The sequence below is a fragment of the Entelurus aequoreus genome, linkage group LG20 (genome assembly GCF_033978785.1).
Source record: "Entelurus aequoreus isolate RoL-2023_Sb linkage group LG20, RoL_Eaeq_v1.1, whole genome shotgun sequence".
NCBI lineage: Eukaryota > Metazoa > Chordata > Actinopteri > Syngnathiformes > Syngnathidae > Entelurus > Entelurus aequoreus.
Genome location: NC_084750.1, coordinates 6290892 through 6309542, shown reverse-complemented (window position 1 = coordinate 6309542; position 18651 = coordinate 6290892). Strand labels below are relative to the sequence as shown.

At 39.3% G+C, this 18651-nt stretch overlaps 1 protein-coding gene across 1 annotated transcript in view; it reads right to left on the bottom strand.

Annotated features, from left to right (window-relative positions):
* Positions 1–18074, bottom strand: part of LOC133636380 (trichohyalin-like) — a 34476-nt gene extending 16402 nt beyond the window's left edge. Inside the window, exons 1-8 of the mRNA XM_062030374.1 lie at positions 18039–18074; positions 14026–14195; positions 6502–6716; positions 6266–6451; positions 4083–5189; positions 3207–3393; positions 3057–3132; positions 1204–1385 (exon numbers count right to left, since the gene is read on the bottom strand). Coding sequence (XP_061886358.1) covers positions 4273–5189; positions 6266–6451; positions 6502–6716; positions 14026–14195; positions 18039–18074 — 1524 coding nt within the window. The 3' untranslated portion in view covers positions 1204–1385; positions 3057–3132; positions 3207–3393; positions 4083–4272. The remainder of the gene's footprint in view (positions 1–1203; positions 1386–3056; positions 3133–3206; positions 3394–4082; positions 5190–6265; positions 6452–6501; positions 6717–14025; positions 14196–18038) is intronic.
* Between the last annotated feature and the right edge of the window lie 577 nt (positions 18075–18651).

Sequence of the window (18651 nt, the reverse complement as noted above, 5' to 3'; positions counted from 1 at the left end):
TGTTTACATTTACAGTAATGCACAGTAAAAACACGTACAACAATTGCCATAATTTACCTGTAAAAATAACAGTCATGCCACTTTTCAATTTACAGTAATGCACTGTAAAAACACCTACAATAATTGCCATAATTTACCTGTAAAAACAACAGTAGTATCACTTTTCAATTTACAGTAATGCTCTGTAAAAACACCTACAATAATTGCCATAATTTACCTGTAAAAATAACAGTAGTACCACTTTTCAATTGACAGTAATGCACTGTAAAAACACCTACAATAATTGCCATAATTTACCTGTAAAAATAACAGTAGTACCACTTTTCAATTGACAGTAATGCACTGTAGAAACAAAACACTTTGATTTGACCCTAAAAACTGGCAGCTCAGTGGCCCAAATGTTACTGTAATAATAACAGTATTACCGTTGTTTACATTTACAGTAATGCACTGTAAAAACACCTACAATAATTCAATCAATCAATCAATCAAAGTTTATTTATATAGCCCTTAATCACAAGTGTCTCAAAGGGCTGCACAAGCCACATATAATTGCCATAATTTACCTGTAAAAACAACAGTAGTACCACTTTTCAATTGACAGTAATGCACTGTAAAAACACCTACGGTAAAAAAAAATCTGCCATAATTTACCTATAAAAATAACAGTAGTACCACTTTTCAATTGACAGTAATGCACTGTAAAAACAATTACAATAATTGCCATAATTTACCAGTAGTCCCACTTTTCAATTGACAGTAATACACTGTAGACACAGAACGCTTTGATTTTACCCTAAAAACTGGCTGCTCATTGGCCCAAATGTTACTGTAATATTAAGAGTATTAGCGTTGTTTACATTTACAGTAATGCACTGTAAAAACATCCACCGTAAACTTGATGAAAAAAAAACTGGTATATTGGAATCCCCCCCCATTATACAAAATAACACAACCGTTGATTTGAAGATTAAATTGTGACAACAAACAGTTTTTTTTACAGAAAAATTTACATATTTTTTTCTTTACTGGGCTTGTTTGTTCATTTATTGACTGAAAGATGGACTCTCCATTAGAATTGATACAATCGTTTCCTGTCTACTCTGTATTAAATATAATAATGTGTCACCTGCTGGATCCATGATGCATGCACTATGAATGTGTGTGTGTGTGTTTGTATTTGTGTGTGTGTGTGTGTCTTACTTTAGCGCTGGCTTACAGAAGATAAACGAGGACGTTTTGTTCCCATCTCACTCCTTCCTTCCTGAGGGCCCACCTTCGGTAAAAAAGCCTGAGCGGGAATGACGGTGACATTATGGGGCCACTTGGCGGCCTGCTCGGATGAAGCGGTGAAGGAGGAAGGTGACAGAAGCGGGTTACACGTCCTGGCGCAGAACAATCACATTTAGAGTCTGTACGAACTATTTGTGTTGGTGCTGTGTCAGCAACTTTCATTTTCCCTTCCTAGAAGTACATCATCATGAAAATGCGGGGAGCTTCAAACTTGATTTTCATATCTTTCTGACAAAGTACCTTACAGTCTAAACCAGGGGTCACCAACGCGGTGCCCGCGGGCACCAGGTAGCCCGTAAGGGCCAGATGAGTAGCCCGCCGGCCTGTTCTAAAAATAGCTCAAATAGCAGCACTTACTAGTGAGCTGCCTCTATTTTTTAAATTGTATTTATTTACTAGCAAGCTGGTCTCGCTTTGCCCGACATTTTTAATTCTAAGAGAGACAAAACTCAAATAGGATTTGAAAATCCAAGAAAATATTTTAAAGACTTGGTCTTCACTTGTTTGAATAAATTCATTAATTTTTTTTACTTTGCTTCTTATAACTTTCAGAAAGACAATTTTAGAGAAAAAAATACAACCTTAAAAATGATTTTAGGATTTTTAAACACATATACCTTTTTACCTTTTAAATTCCTTCCTCTTCTTTCCTGACAATTTAAATCAATGTTCAAGTAAATGTATTTTTTTTTATTGTAAAGAATAATAAATACATTTTAATTCAATTCTTCATTTTAGCTCCTGTTTTTTCGACGAAGAATATTTGTGAAATATTTCTTCAAACTTATTATGATTAAAATTCAAAAAAAATATTCTGGCAAATCTAGAAAATCTGTAGAATCAAATTTAAATCTTATTTAAAAGTCTTTTGAATTTCTTTTAAAATTTTTGTTTTGGAAAATCTAGAAGAAATAATGATTTGTCTTTGTTAGAAATATAGCTTGGTCCAATTTGTTATATATTCTAACAAAGTGTAGATTGGATTTTAACCTATTTAATCAAAATTCTAAAATTGTCTTAATCAGGAAAAATTACTAATGATGTTCCATAAATTCGTTTTTTAAGTTTTTCTCTTCTTTTTTTCGGTTGAATTTTGAATTTTAAAGAGTCGAAATTGAAGATAAACTATGTTTCAAAATTTGATTGTCATTTTGTTCGTGTTTTCTCCTCTTTTAAACCCTTCAATTAAGTGTACATATCATTAATTATTAATAATAACATAGAGTTAAAGGTAAATTGAGCAAATTGGCTATTTCTGGCATTTTATTGAAGTGTGTATCAAACTGGTAGCCCTTCGCATTAATCACTACCCAAGAAGTAGCTCTTGCTTTCAAAAAGGTTGGTGACCCCTGGTCTAAACAAAAGGGCACAGTAATAAAGGTATAAGATACATATTTAGACCCTTATTTTGTAGGATTCCTATTTCCTGTGAATTTAAGTAAACACCTCGTGGAAGTCGCTTCCTAGCAGTCCCACTGACAAAGTTCAAAGCGTGCAGGTTTTAACAAGGTTTTAATAAACATAGTGTTGTGTATTGAGCTGTATGTTTTGTCTGCATGGTTACACCCAGTGACCACCAGGGGGAGTGCCAGGTGGGTTCATATATGTTGGGTTGGACTTCCGTTCGGTGTGTGGAAATAAAGCTGTCTAACGTCTACACCCGCTCCCGACTCGGCTCTCGTGATTACATAGATAAGGTGAAATATGAGTATGACTGTTAGTGTTACATACTAACAGTCAGTATACAATACATAGGTTTTTACCAAAAGTTTTCTCCAGCAGAACGCGACCTTTCAGTCACGTCCGTATCCTCACTCTCCTCCTGCTCCCGGCCGCTTACTGTTAAAGACAACAGATGATTAGATTAACACGTACCACCTGTGAAATCTAATCACCTGCCAGCTGTGCCTCACCGTCAGCACTGCCACGCCCCAGTCTGATGGCCCTCTGTCCTCAGCACCATGTACAGAGGCGGTGACCTTTGCTCCTGCAGGCAGCGCTGACATCTCTCTCCACACACCTGATTCACTTTATATTGCAAACTAGCCCCTTCCTGCTCCGCCACGGATAAGAACATTGGCGCGCGGCGTCAGTGTTGGCCTGCAAATCCAAAGAAGTGGGTTTAATTCCCGCTTGTTGTTGTTGTTGTTGTTGTGTCAGAAAGAATGGCAAATGTATGTTTTAATTGTGCTGAATTTGTTTGGGGAGCTCGAAATTCTGCTTTGGCACTCAATTTAGTTAGGAATGGTACTTTTATGGCACCAATTCACGTAAAATCCAAAAGTGCCATGTTCAATATCTAGGCATGGTTGCCGAATCTTCGCACTTCGGGTATCACTCCAGCAGCACTGAGAGCGGACTCCGGCAAACTACTTTTGCCTTCTGTTGTGATTTTCCATGCCAACATAGTAATCGACTCAAAAAACGCTCCAAAGTAAGTACTTTTCCAAAAAAAATACGCTCGGTTGATGCCAATACACATTGGCTTTGCTATTGACAAGCTACCAATTAGCATTAGCGATTTTACATGGCAATTTAAACACCTCCAAACATGTTAATGAAAACTACAGTGTAATAAGTACAATACTTACAGTATTGACACTTTTTAGGGCGCAACAAACACAAAAATGATAAACGAGTGCCATCTGACGTGTGGGACTTATAATAGCAACTTATTGTCATACTCGATAAAAAAAACAAGGTTTCCCTAATCACCTCACTTTTAAATGTTGCAATAAAAATGAGGTTGTATTTAAACAATTAATATTTATTAACACACACAAAAGTACTTCTTCTTCTAGCTCTTCTTCTTCTTCTTCTTCTTCTTCTAGTTCTTCTAGTTCTTCTTCTTGTTTGTCTTGTTCTTGTTCTGCTTCTAGTTTTTCTTCTAGTTCGTCTTGTTCTTCTTGTTTGTCTTGTCTTATTCTTATTCTAGTTCTTCTACTAGCTCTTCTTATAGTTCGTCTTCTAGTACCTCTTTTAGTTTGTCGTCTTGTTCGTCTGGTTCTTCGTTCTTCTTGTTCTTGTTCTTCTAGATCTTCTTGTTCTCCTTGTTTGTCTTCTTGTTCGTCTTGTTCCTCTAGTTCGTCTAGTTTGTCTTGTTCTTCTTGTTCTTCTAGTTCTTCTTGTTCTTTTAGTTATTCTCCTATTTCTTCTACTTCTTCTAGGTCTTCTTCTAGCTCTTCTTCTTCTAGTTCTTCTTCTTCTCGTTTGTCTTGTTCTTGTTCTTCTTCTAGCTCTTCTTCTAGTTTGTCTTGTTCTTCTTGGTCTTGTTCTTCTACTTGTTCTTGCTCTTCTTGTTCTCCTTGTTCGTCTTCTTGTTCGTCTTGTTCTTCTAGTTCTTTTAGTTCTTCTCCTAGTTCTTCTACCTCTTCTAGTTCTTCTTCTAGCTCTTCTTCTTCTTCTAGCTCTTCTTGTTCTTCTAGTTCTTCTTCTTCTCGTTTGTCTTGTTCTTCTAGTTTTTCTTCTAGTTCGTCTTGTTCTTCTTCTTCTTATTCTTCTTTTAGTTTTTCTTCTAGCTCTTCTTCTAGTTCGTCTTCTAGTTCCTCTTTTAGTTTGTTGTCTTGTTCGTCTTTTTCTTCTTGTTCTTGTTCTTCTACTTCTTCTTGTTCTTGTTCTTCTACTTCTTCTTGTTCTTCTAGTTATTCCTTGTTCTCCTTGTTCGTCTTGTTCCTCTAGTTTGTCTAGTTTGTCTTGTTCTTCTAGTTCTTCTTGTTCTTCTAGTTCTTCTTGTTCTTTTAGTTGTTCTCCTAGTTCTTCTCCTAGTTCTTCAACTTCTTCTTCTTCTAGTTCTTCTTCTTCAAGTTCTTCTTCTTCTAGTTCTTCTTCTCCTTCGTCTTGTTCTTGTTCTTCTAGTTTTTCTTCTAGTCCGTCTTGTTCTTCTTGGTCGTCTTGTTCTTATTCTTCGTATTGTTTTAGTTCTTCTTCTAGTTCTTCTTCTAGTTCTTCTTCTAGTTCTTCTTCTAGTTCGTCTTCTAGTTCCTCTTTTAGTTTGTCGTCTTGTTCGTCTTGTTCTTGTTCTTCTAGTTCTTGTAGTTATTCTTGTTCTACTTGTTCGTCTTCTTGTTCGTCTTGTTCCTCTAGTTTGTCTTGTTCTTGTTCTTCTAGTTCTTCTTGGTCTTCTAGTTCTTCTTGTTCTTTCAGTTCTTCTCCTAGTTCTTCTACTTCTAGTTCTTCTTCTTCTAGCTCTTCTTCTTCTTCTAGTTCTTCTTCTTATTCTTCTAGTTCTTCTTCTTCTCATTTGTCTTGTTCTTGTTCTTGTTCTAGTTTTTCTTCTAGTTCGTCTTGTTCTTGTTCATCTTGTTCTTATTCTTCTAGTTCTTCTTGGTCTTCTAGTTCTTCTTGTTCTTTCAGTTCTTCTCCTAGTTCTTCTACTTCTAGTTCTTCTTCTTCTAGCTCTTCTTCTTCTTCTAGTTCTTCTTCTTATTCTTCTAGTTCTTCTTCTCATTTGTCTTGTTCTTGTTCTTGTTCTAGTTTTTCTTCTAGTTCGTCTTGTTCTTGTTCATCTTGTTCTTATTCTTCTTCTTCTTTTAGTTCTTTTTCTAGCTCTTCTTCTAGTTCGTCTTCTAGTTCCTCTTTTAGTTTGTCGTCTTGTTCTTCTTGTTCTTGTTCTTCTACTTCTTCTTCTAGTTATTCGTGTTCTTCTAGTTCTTTCTGGGGCTTGTTACATGGAGGTTCCACTGTATATTGTTACACTTTACTGTTCCTGCTTCGTCCACACAAAACAACAAACACAGGTTGACGTGCGCGTTTGAGTGCCGCTCAAAGAGAATTCCGATTGGCCTAAATGACGCTGATTAGCTCAAATGTGCGGAGAAGTTGCAGGCATGGGAGAATGTTACGAGGTTGCACATGACTTGCGAGGATTGGTTGAGTTAAACTCAAGTAAAAAACCATGAGAAGCTGAGTTGGTATCAATATTCCATCTGCGGACACACGGGGTGTAAATCATAGGAGTGATTTACAGTCCCACTTCCTGTAAGGCCGTGGTCTTCTTCCTCCACGCCTCGCCCCAGAAGGGCTCTGCCTTTTCCATCTGCTGCCTGCTGTGGCCGGCTGTGTGGGACGTTTCCTGGAGCCGCTGTCAGCGCCGCCAGCCCTTCCAGGGAAAACAAGCAGCACTTGAGGATCCTCGCCTGGGGCGCTGGCACCGTCTGCCCTGGTGAGCGTCAGGATTTGTCAGAACTGCCACTCGGACTCAGACTTCACACTCCGGGCCACATGGAAACGTTTGCGTCACGGATTGGCCGACGGAGTGTTTGCTGGCTCCGGCCAGCAGCTGTTGGGCGCTGAGCGCACATCTGAAGAAGAATCCGTCTCCGAGCGCTAGAATCCTCGCGTCGGCACGACAAACAGCTCTTTGTCTTCTTTGGCTGCTGGGATTTATGGCTCTTTGAAAGGAGTCAGGTCTTGAAGAACTGGTCCTGGCAAAAAGAACTGGTCCTGGCAAAAAGAACTGGTCCTTGCAAAAAGAACTGGTCCTTGCAAAAACAACAGATCCTGGCAAAAAGAACTGGTCCTGGCAAAAAGAACTGGTCCTTGCAAAAAGAACTGGTCCTTGCAAAAAAACAACTGTTTCTGGCTCGTTATTTTGGTTATTTTTTTGCTTCATCAAGGAAACGATCCTTGGGAGCAGTTCCAAGAGTCATTTAAATACTCACTATGGTTGGGAATTATTCACAAATATTCATTAGAATTCGATTTTTGTTGTATTTTCCTCGTAAATGACAGTGACAACACTATTTCCTTAAAAAAAACTTTGGATATTGTTACTTGGCGATATCTTGCTAACATGCTAAGTTTGCGCAGGCTAAATGTTAACATGTTAGTTTTATACCTATAAAAGTGGCTAAAATGCTAACATGTTAATACTTAAGACAGTGCCAAGTAACAATATCCATGATTATGCCTATGAAAGTAGCTAAAATGCTAAGTCATGGATATTGTAGTTTGCCGCTATTTGTTAACATGTTGACATTCTCGCAGATTTTTATAGGTATAAAACTAAAAGTCCTGGATATTGTAGCTTGGCGCTATCTTGTTAGCCTGCTAAGTGTCATTAGCGGTCTTATTTTCTTGTGTTTCAAGGACGTGGGCCAAACGTGGCCTTCAAAGAGGCATGGAGGGTCTGGTAGATATGGCGATATCTTGCTGGCATGCTAAGTTTGAGCAGGCTAAATGTTAACATGTTAGTTTTATACCTATAAAACTGGCTAAAATGCAAACATGTTAATACTTAACATACTAGTAAGACAGCACCAAGCAACAATATCCATGATTATGCCTACGAACGTAGCTAAAATGCTAAGTCATGGATATTGTAGCTTTGCGCTATTTCTTAACATGTTTACATTCTAGCAGATTTGTATAGGTATAAAACTAAAAGTCCTGGATGTTGTAGCTTAGCGCTATCTTGTTAGCCTGCTCAGTGTCGACAAGCTAAGTATTAGCACGTTAACCAATTTCATTGGGTATAAAACGAGGTCATGGATATTGTTGCTTGGTGCTATATTGTTAGCCTGTTAAGTGTCATTAGCGGTCTTATTTTCTTGTGTTTCAAGTACATGGGCCAGCAATGGCCCTCAACTCAAAGAGACCCCGGAGGGTCTGGTAGATATGGCGATGTCTTGCTTGCATGCTAAGTTTTAGCAGGCTAAATGTTAACATGTTAGTTTTATACCTATAAAGCTGGCTAAAATACTAACATTTAGCCTGCTAATACCTACTATGCTGGTAAGATAGTGTGAAGCAACAAAATCCATGACTTAGTTTTATTACTATAAAGCTAGCTAAAATGCTATTGTAGTTTGGCGCAATCTTCTTAGCCTGCTCAGCGTTGACAAGCTAAGTATTAGCATGTTAACCAGTTTCATTGGGCATAAAACAAAGTCATGGATATTGTTGCTTGGTGCTATATTGTTAGCCGGCTAAGTGTCATTAGCGGTCTTATTTTGCTTGTTAGTTTTAGTTAAGTTAACTGGTTATTTGCGCAGGCTAAATGTTAACATGTTAGTTTTATACCTATAAAAGTGGCTAAAATGCTAAGATGTTAATACTTAAGACAGTGCCAAGTAACAATATCCATGATTATGCCTATGAAAGTAGCTAAAATGCTAAGTCATGGATATTGTAGTTTGCAGCTATTTGTTAACATGTTGACATTCTCGCAGATTTTTATAGGTATAAAACTAAAAGTCCTGGATATTGTAGCTTGGCGCTATCTTGTTAGCCTGCTAAGTGTCATTAGCGGTCTCATTTTCTTGTGTTTCAAGGACGTGGGCCAAACGTGGCCTTCAAAGAGGCATGGCGGGTCTGGTAGATATGGCGATATCTTGCTGGCATGCTAAGTTTGAGCAGGCTAAATGTTAACATGTTAGTTTTATACCTATAAAACTGGATAAAATGCAAACATGTTAATACTTAACATACTAGTAAGACAGCACCAAGCAACAATATCCATGATTATGCCTACGAACGTAGCTAAAATGCTAAGTCATGGATATTATAGCTTTGCGCTATTTCTTAACATGTTTACATTCTAGCAGATTTGTATAGGTATAAAACTAAAAGTCCTGGATGTTGTAGCTTAGCGCTATCTTGTTAGCCTGCTCAGTGTCGACAAGCTAAGTATTAGTACGTTAACCAATTTCATTGGGTATAAAACGAAGTCATGGATATTGTTGCTTGGTGCTATATTGTTAGCCTGTTAAGTGTCATTAGCGGTCTTATTTTCTTGTGTTTCAAGTACATGGGCCAACAATGGCCCTCAACTCAAAGAGGCCCCGGAGGGTCTGGTAGATATGGCGATATCTTGCTTGCATGCTAAGTTTTAGCAGGCTAAATGTTAACATGTTAGTTTTATACCTATAAAGCTGGCTAAAATACTAACATTTAGCCTGCTAATACCTACTATGCTGGTAAGATAGTGCGAAGCAACAAAATCCATGACTTAGTTTTATTACTATAAAGCTAGCTAAAATGCTATTGTAGTTTGGCGCAATCTTCTTAGCCTGCTCAGCGTTGACAAGCTAAGTATGAGCATGTTAACCAGTTTCATTGGGCATAAAACAAAGTCATGGATATTGTTGCTTGGTGCTATATTGTTAGCCTGCTAAGTGTCATTAGCGGTCTTATTTTGCTTGTTAGTTTTAGTTAAGTTAACTGGTTATTACTGACAGTCAATCACACAAGTTAACTGGTTATTACTGACAGTTGATCACACAAGTTAACTGGTTAATATTGACAGTTAATCACATGAGTTAACTGATCCTTATTGACAGTTAATCACACAAGTTAACTGATTATTATTGACAGTTAATCAGACAAGTTAACTGGTTATTATTGACAGTTAATCACATTAGTTAACTGTTTATCATTGACAGTTAATCACGTGAGTTAACTAGTTATCATTGACAGGTAATCACATGAGTTAACTGGTTATTATCAACAGTTAATCACACAAGTTAACTGGTTATTATCGACAGTTAATCACACAACTTAACTGGTTATTACTGACAGTTAATCACACGAGTTAACTAATTAATACTGACAGTTAATCACATGAGTAAACTGTTATTACTGACAGTTAATCACACAAGTTAACTGGTTATTATTGACAGTTAATCACACAAGTTAACTGGTTATTACTGACAATTAATGACACGAGTCAACTGGTTATCATCGACAGTTAATCACACGAGTTAACTGGTTACCATCGACAGTTAATCACACAAGTTAACTGGTTATTACTGACAGTTAATCACACGAGTTAACTGGTTATTATCAACAGTTAATCACATGAGTTAAGTGGTTATTATTGACAGTTAATCACACGAGTCAACTGTTTATCATCGACAGTTAATCACATGAGTTAACTGGTTATTACTGACAGTTAATCACACAAGTTAACTGGTTATTATCGACAGTTAATCACACAAGTTAACTGGTTATTATCGACAGTTAATCACATGAGTTAACTGGTTATTACTGACAGTTAATCACACAAGTCAACTGGTTATCATTGACAGTTGATCACACGAGTTAACTGGTTACATTGACAGTTAATCACACAAGTTAACTGGTTACATTGACAGTTAATCACACAAGTTAACTGGTTATTACTGACAGTTAATCACACGAGTTAACTGGTTAATACTGACGGTTAATTACATGAGTAAACTGTTATTACTGACAGTTAATCACACGAGTTAACTAGTTATTATCGACAGTTAATCACACGAGTTAACTGGTTATTATTGACAATTAATGACACGAGTCAACTGGTTGTCATCGACAGTTAATCACACGAGTTAACTGGTTACCATCGACAGTTAATCCCACAAGTTAACTGGTTATTACTGACAGTTAATCACACGAGTTAACTGGTTATTATCGACAGTTAATCACATGAGTTAACTGGTTATTACTGACAGTTAATCACACGAGTCAACTGGTTATTACTGACATTTAATCACATGAGTTAACTGGTTATTACTGACAGTTAATCACACGAGTTAACTTGTTATTATCGACAGTTAATCACATGAGTTAACTGGTTATTACTGACAGTTAATCACACGAGTTAACTGGTTATTATCGACAGTTAATCACATGAGTTAACTGGTTATTACTGACAGTTAATCACATGAGTTAACTGGTTATTATCGACAGTTAATCACATGGGTTAACTGGTTATTACTGACAGTTAATCACACGAGTCAACTGGTTATCATCGACAGTTAATGACACGAGTTAACTGGTTATTACTGACAGTTAATCACATGAGTTAACTGGTTATTATCGACAGTTAATCACATGAGTTAACTGGTTATTACTGACATTTAATCACATGAGTTAACTGGTTATTACTGACGGTTAATCACACGAGTTAACTGGTTATTATCGACAGTTAATCACATGAGTTAACTGGTTATTACTGACAGTTAATCACATGAGTTAACTGGTTATTATCGACAGTTAATCACATGAGTTAACTGGTTATTACTGACAGTTAATCACACAAGTCAACTGGTTATCATCGACAGTTAATGACACGAGTTAACTGGTTATTACTGACAGTTAATCACATGAGTTAACTGGTTATTATCGACAGTTAATCACATGAGTTAACTGGTTATTACTGACAGTTAATCACATGAGTTAACTGGTTATTACTGACAGTTAATCACATGAGTTAACTGGTTATTACTGACAGTTAATCACACGAGTCAACTGGTTATCATCGACAGTTAATGACACGAGTTAACTGGTTATTACTGACAGTTAATCACACAAGTTAACTGGTTATTATAGACAGTTAATCACATGAGTTAACTGGTTATTACTGACATTTAATCACATGAGTTAACTGGTTATTACTGACAATTAATGACACGAGTCAACTGGTTGTCATCGACAGTTAATCACACGAGTTAACTGGTTACCATCGACAGTTAATCACACAAGTTAACTGGTTATTACTGACAGTTAATCACACGAGTTAACTGGTTATTATCGACAGTTAATCACATGAGTTAACTGGTTATTACTGACAGTTAATCACACGAGTCAACTGGTTATCATCGACAGTTAATGACACGAGTTAACTGGTTATTATCGACAGTTAATCACATGAGTTAACTGGTTATTACTGACATTTAATCACATGAGTCAACTGGTTATCAGCGACAGTTAATCACACGAGTCAACTGGTTATCAGCGACAGTTAATCACACGAGTTAACTGGTTACCATTGACAGTTAATAACACAAGTTAACTGGTTATTACTGACAGTTAATCACACGAGTTAACTGGTTATTATTGACAGTTAATCACACAAGTTAACCGGTTATTACTGACGGTTAATCACACGAGTTAACTGGTTATTATCGACAGTTAATCACATGAGTTAACTGGTTATTACTGACATTTAATCACATGAGTCAACTGGTTATCAGCGACAGTTAATCACACGAGTTAACTGGTTACCATCAACAGTTAATCACACAAGTTATCTGGTTATTACTGAGAGTTAATCACATGAGTTAACTGGTTATTACTGATAGTTAATCACATGAGTCAACTGGTTATCAGCGACAGTTAATCACACGAGTTAACTGGTTACCATCGACAGTTAATCACACAAGTTATCTGGTTATTACTGACAGTTAATCACATGAGTTAACTGGTTATTACTGACAGTTAATCACACAAAGTTAACTGGTTACCATTGACAGTTAATCACACAAGTTAATTGGTTATTACTGACAGCTAATCACACGAGTCAACTGGTTACCATCGACAGTTAATCACACGAGTTAACTGGTTACCATCAACAGTTAATCACACAAGTTAACTGGTTAATACTGACAGTTAATCACACAAAGTTAACTGGTTATTACTGACAGTTATTCACATGAGTTAACTGGTTATTATCGACAGTTAATCACACGAGTTAACTGGTTATTATCGACAGTTAATCACACGAGTTAACTGGTTATTACTGACAGTTAATCACAATTTCCATCTTGTGGTCCTTATGTCTTCACATCTTGAGAGCTGCATGAATTAAAGAGGCGGCACATTAACGCTGTGTTTATGTATGCGCGCAGTGATACATGCATCCTGCTAAATGAGGCAGTGCGTGTGTGTGTGTGTGTGTGTGTGTGTGTGTGTGTGTGTGTGTGTGTGTGTGTGTGTGTGTGTGTGTGTGTGTGTGTGTGTGTGTGTGTGTGTGTGTGTGTGTGTGTGTGTGTGTGTGTGTGTGTGTGTGTGTGTGTGTGTGTGTGTGTGTGTGTGTGTGTGTGTGTGTGTGTGTGTGTGTGTGTGTGTGTACAGGTCTCCCCGTTGCCTGTATCGGAGATCATTGCGCATCCATCAGCGTGCCGCTAAGCGGAGGATACGAGACGGCTCTCACTTTGCCGTCGCTGATCAATGCTCATAAACATTTCATGTCATCATCAGCCGTCAGGCGGCACAATAACACGCCGCTAACGCCTCGGCGGGCACGGTTGGCGGCGCACGAGGGCACGCAAAGTCCTCGCCGGAACATCTGCAGAGAGCACTTTGGTGTAACGCGGCGCAAAGAACACACACGTTAGCGTGTCTCACACGCCATTGAACACACACACTTTCAACCATTTAGAGGGTGTGTGTGTGTGTGTGTGTGTGTGTGTGTGTGTGTGTGTGTGTGTGTGTGTGTGTGTGTGTGTGTGTGTGTGTGTGTGTGTGTGTGTGTGTGTGTGTGTGTGTTTGTGTGTGTTGTGTGGCTATTATCTAGGGAGGGCTTTACAAAGTAAGCCAATTTATCCGAGGTATCCCAGCTTGAATTAGCGGCTAATGACTCTATTAGCTTTCATTTTTGCGGCGGGGACATTTGCAGGCATAAATTAGGCGAGGATCATCGGCAAAGTGTCACGACCAAAGGACAGTTTGCAAATACGACAGCCGGGCCTGCCGCTGATTTAGACGTCTCTGCAGACTTTGTCGCCGAGCCCGACAGACTCGTGCCAGTCAAGCGCCCCCCCCCCTTCTCTCGCCGCCGTCCCTGAAAAGGTCAACTTGACGCGGGCGCGGCACATCCAGCTGCCCCCCTGTCGGCCCCGCTGATCAAAATCAGATGGACTTAAGACCGCCTATCGATCGGGCCTTAGGCAAATGTTGTCCCGCAACCCGGTCCTCGTCTTCTGCGCATACCATTAGGCGCCGGCAAATTCCAGTCATGAGGGGCCGGACCACGGGGGGATTAGGCGGCGGCTGAAGGAGGGGAGAGGGAGCCAGGAGGCGGGACTTCTTGAAGGACAGATGTCATTCATTCGACCGTTGACCTTTGCAAGGTCTTGGTCCTGGAAGAAGGGTCCACGAGGAGCAGACCACCATACAGCCAGGGCCTGGATGTCAGCACACTGGGAGGCAAACCAACAAAATCAGAGACAAAAAGAGGACAGAAACTCCTTTTGGGATGAAAACAGTCCAACAGCAGAAGAAAAGAGGAGCAAATGTCCTACTTTTGTAAGCACTGACTGAATGATGTCGGTGCTATTGGGTACCGAGTCACCTCAAATCAAAGAGTAGTAAATGTCCTACTTTTTGTAAGCACTGATTGAATGATGTCGGTGCTATTGGGTAACGAGTCACCTCAAATCAAAGAGTAGCAAAGGTCGTACTTTTGTACGCACTGACTGATTGATGTTGGTGCTATTGGGTACCGAGTCACCTCGAATCAAAGAGTAGCAAATGTCCTATTGGGTACCGATTCACCTCAAGTCAAAGAGTAGCAAATGTCCTACTTTTGTAAGCACTGACTGAATGATGTCGGTGCTATTGGGTACCGAGTCACCTCGAATCAAAGAGTAGCAAATGTCCTATTGGGTACCGATTCACCTCAAGTCAAAGAGTAACAAATGTCCTACTTTTGTAAGCACTGACTGAATGATGTCGGTGCTATTGGGTACTGAGTCACCTCAAGTCAAAGAGTAGCAAATGTCCTACTTTGATCAGCACTGACTGAATGATGTCGGTGCTATTGGGTAACGAGTCACTTCGAATGAAAGAGTAGCAAATGTCCTACGTTTGTAAGCACTGACCGAATGATGTTGGTGCTATTGGGTACCGAGTCACCTTAAATCAAAGAGCACCAAATGTCCTACCTTTGTAAGCAGTGACTGAATGATGTCGGTGCTATTGGGTACCGAGTCACCTCAAATCAAAGAGTAGCAAATGTCGTACTTTTGTACGCACTGACTGATTGATGTTGGTGCTATTGGGTACCGAGTCACCTCGAATCAAAGAGTAGCAAATGTCCTATTGGGTACCGAGTCACCTCAAGTCAAAGAGTAGCAAATGTCCTACTTTTGTAAGCACTGACTGAATGATGTCGGTGCTATTGGGTACCGAGTCACCTCGAATCAAAGAGTAGCAAATGTCCTATTGGGTACCGATTCACCTCAAGTCAAAGAGTAGCAAATGTCCTACTTTTGTAAGCACTGACTGAAAGATGTCGGTGCTATTGGGTACCGAGTCACCTCGAATCAAAGAGTAGCAAATGTCCTATTGGGTACCGATTCACCTCAAGTCAAAGAGTAACAAATGTCCTACTTTTGTAAGCACTGACTGAATGATGTCGGTGCTATTGGGTACTGAGTCACCTCAAGTCAAAGAGTAGCAAATGTCCTACTTTGATCAGCACTGACTGAATGATGTCGGTGCTATTGGGTAACGAGTCACTTCGAATGAAAGAGTAGCAAATGTCCTACGTTTGTAAGCACTGACCGAATGATGTTGGTGCTATTGGGTACCGAGTCACCTTAAATCAAAGAGCAACAAATGTCCTACCTTTGTAAGCAGTGACTGAATGATGTCGGTACTATTGGGTACCGAGTCACCTCAAATCAAAGAGTAGCAAATGTCGTACTTTTGTACGCACTGACTGATTGATGTCGGTGCTATTGGGTACCGAGTCACCTCAAGTCAAAGAGTAGCAAATGTCCTACTTTTTGTAAGCACTGATTGAATGATGTCGGTGCTATTGGGTACCGAGTCACCTCAAGTCAAAGAATAGCAAATGTCCTACTTTTTGTAAGCACTGATTGAATGATGTTGGTGCTATTAGGTACCGAGTCACCTCAAATCAAAGAGTAGTAAATGTCCTACTTTTTGTAAGCACTGATTGAATGATGTCGGTGCTATTTGGTACCGAGTCACCTCAAATCAAAGAGTAGCAAATGTCCTACTTTTGTAAGCACTGACTGAATGATGTCGGTGCTATTGGGTACCGAGTCACCTCAAATCAAAGAGTAGCAAATGTCCTACTTTGATCAGCATTTACTGAATGATGTCGGTGCTATTGGGTACCGAGTCACCTCAAATCAAAAAGTAGCAAATGTCCTATTTTTTTTAGCACTGACTGAATGATGTCGGTGCTATTGGGTACCGAGTCACTTCAAATCAAAGAGTAGCAAATGTCCTACTTTGATCAGCATTTACTGAATGATGTCGGTGCTATTGGGTACCGAGTCACCTCGAATCAAAGAGTAGCAAATGTCCTATTGGGTACCGATTCACCTCAAGCCAAAGAGTAACAAATGTCCTACTTTTGTAAGCACTGACTGAATGATGTCGGTGCTATTGGGTACCGAGTCACCTCAAGTCAAAGAGTAGCAAATGTCCTACTTTTTGTAAGCACTGATTGAATGATGTTGGTGCTATTGGGTACCGAGTCACCTCAAATCAAAGAGTAGCAAATGTCCTATTTTTTTTAGCACTGACTGAATGATGTCAGTGCTATTTGGTACCGAGTCACCTCTAATCAAAGAGTAGCAAATGTCCTACTTTTTTTAGCACTGACTGAATGATGTCGGTGCTATTGGGTAACGAGTCACTTCGAATCAAAGAGTAGCAAATGTCCTATTGGGTACCGATTCACCTCAAGCCAAAGAGTAACAAATGTCCTACTTTTGTAAGCACTGACTGAATGATGTCGGTGCTATTGGGTACCGAGTCACCTCAAATCAAAGAGTAATAAATGTCCTACTTTTTGTAAGCACTGATTGAATGATGTCGGTGCTATTTGGTACCGAGTCACCTCGAATCAAAGAGTAGCAAATGTCCTATTGGGTACCGATTCACCTCAAGTCAAAGAGTAGCAAATGTCCTACTTTTGTAAGCACTGACTGAATGATGTCAGTGCTATTGGGTACTGAGTCACCTCAAATCAAAGAGTAGAAAATGTCCTACTTTGATCAGCACTGACTGAATGATGTCGGTGCTATTGGGTAACGAGTCACCTCGAATCAAAGAGTAACAAATGTCCTATTGGGTACCGATTCACCTCAAGTCAAAGAGTAACAAATGTCCTACTTTTGTAAGCACTGACTGAATGATGTCGGTGCTATTGGGTACTGAGTCACCTCAAATCAAAGAGTAGAAAATGTCCTACTTTGATCAGCACTGACTGAATGATGTCGGTGCTATTGGGTAACGAGTCACTTCGAATGAAAGAGTAGCAAATGTCCTACGTTTGTAAGCACTGACCGAATGATGTTGGTGCTATTGGGTACCGAGTCACCTTAAATCAAAGAGCAACAAATGTCCTACCTTTGTAAGCAGTGACTGAATGATGTCGGTGCTATTGGGTACCGAGTCACCTCAAATCAAAGAGTAGAAAATGCCCTACTTTTGTAAGCACTGACTGAATGACGTCGGTGCTATTGGGTATTGAGTCACCTAACATGAAGCGGTGTCATATTTGGACACGTGTCCAGTTGCAGACTGAACATAAACAATCAGTTAGAAGGGACTCAGCAAAAAGTGAAACTGCACTTTTTTGGGAGTTTTGCCAACCCTTCACAAATGTTTGTCTTTTTTTTTTGCTAGTTAACTCCTACAAATATGGCAAGTAAGAGGTGGCTAACAATGCAACAAATGGAAGTCCTCTAAAATTACTCCATTTACATGTCGTGAGCTGAATATTAACAAGTATTAGCCATATAGTTATTAGAAGCGCTAACACCGAGGAACTACTTTTAGCAGTGGCGTGATCACAGAGCGCTAACTAGCTTACGCTGCTATATTGACATGTCGAGCTGCTGCATGGCCTCTGAGGTGGTGAAAGTTCATTCTAGATGATAAATATTGCCTCTCAGCTGGAAAGTAGTCAAGTCACAAGTTGACCAATTTACAGTAAAACAGTTGTTTACTGCTGCCAGTTGTTTACATTTTTTACAGTGAGCTCGTCAAATACTGACTACTATCATCTTGACTCCTTTGGAGTTATGCTGCATCATTTCATCTGTGACACCAATGCAGCTTCTGCAAATCTTTTTAGAGAGGTGAACATGTTGGTGAGAGTCTGGATAAAAGTGCACCAGGAGCATCTGGCCACTGACCACATGTCCTCTTGCAAGAACCAGGAAGCACTTTGCTCACAACTACTGACCCCTGGCCTTGGCGGAGGTCTTGAACTCCTCAAGTTGTGTTTGGTCTTCATAAAGAGCCAGTCAAGCGGGAAAAGGTCTGAGAAGGTGACGCAGGATGCAAGGAGGTGAAGAAGGAAGTGAAGGAGATAAAGGAGATGACAAAGGAGGTGAAGAAGGAGATGATGAAGGAAATAAAGAAGGAGATGAAGAAGAAGATGAAGAAAGTGATAAAGAATGAGATAAAGAGATAATGAAGGAGATGAAGAAGGAGGTGATAAAGAAGATGAAGAAAGAGACGATGAAGGAGATAAAGAAGGAGTTGAAGAAGATGAAGAAAGTGATAAAGATGGAGATAAGGAGATAAAGAAAGAGATGAAGAAGGTGATAAAGAAGTGGATGAAGAAGGTGATAAAGAATGAGATAAGGAGATAAAGAAGGAGATGAA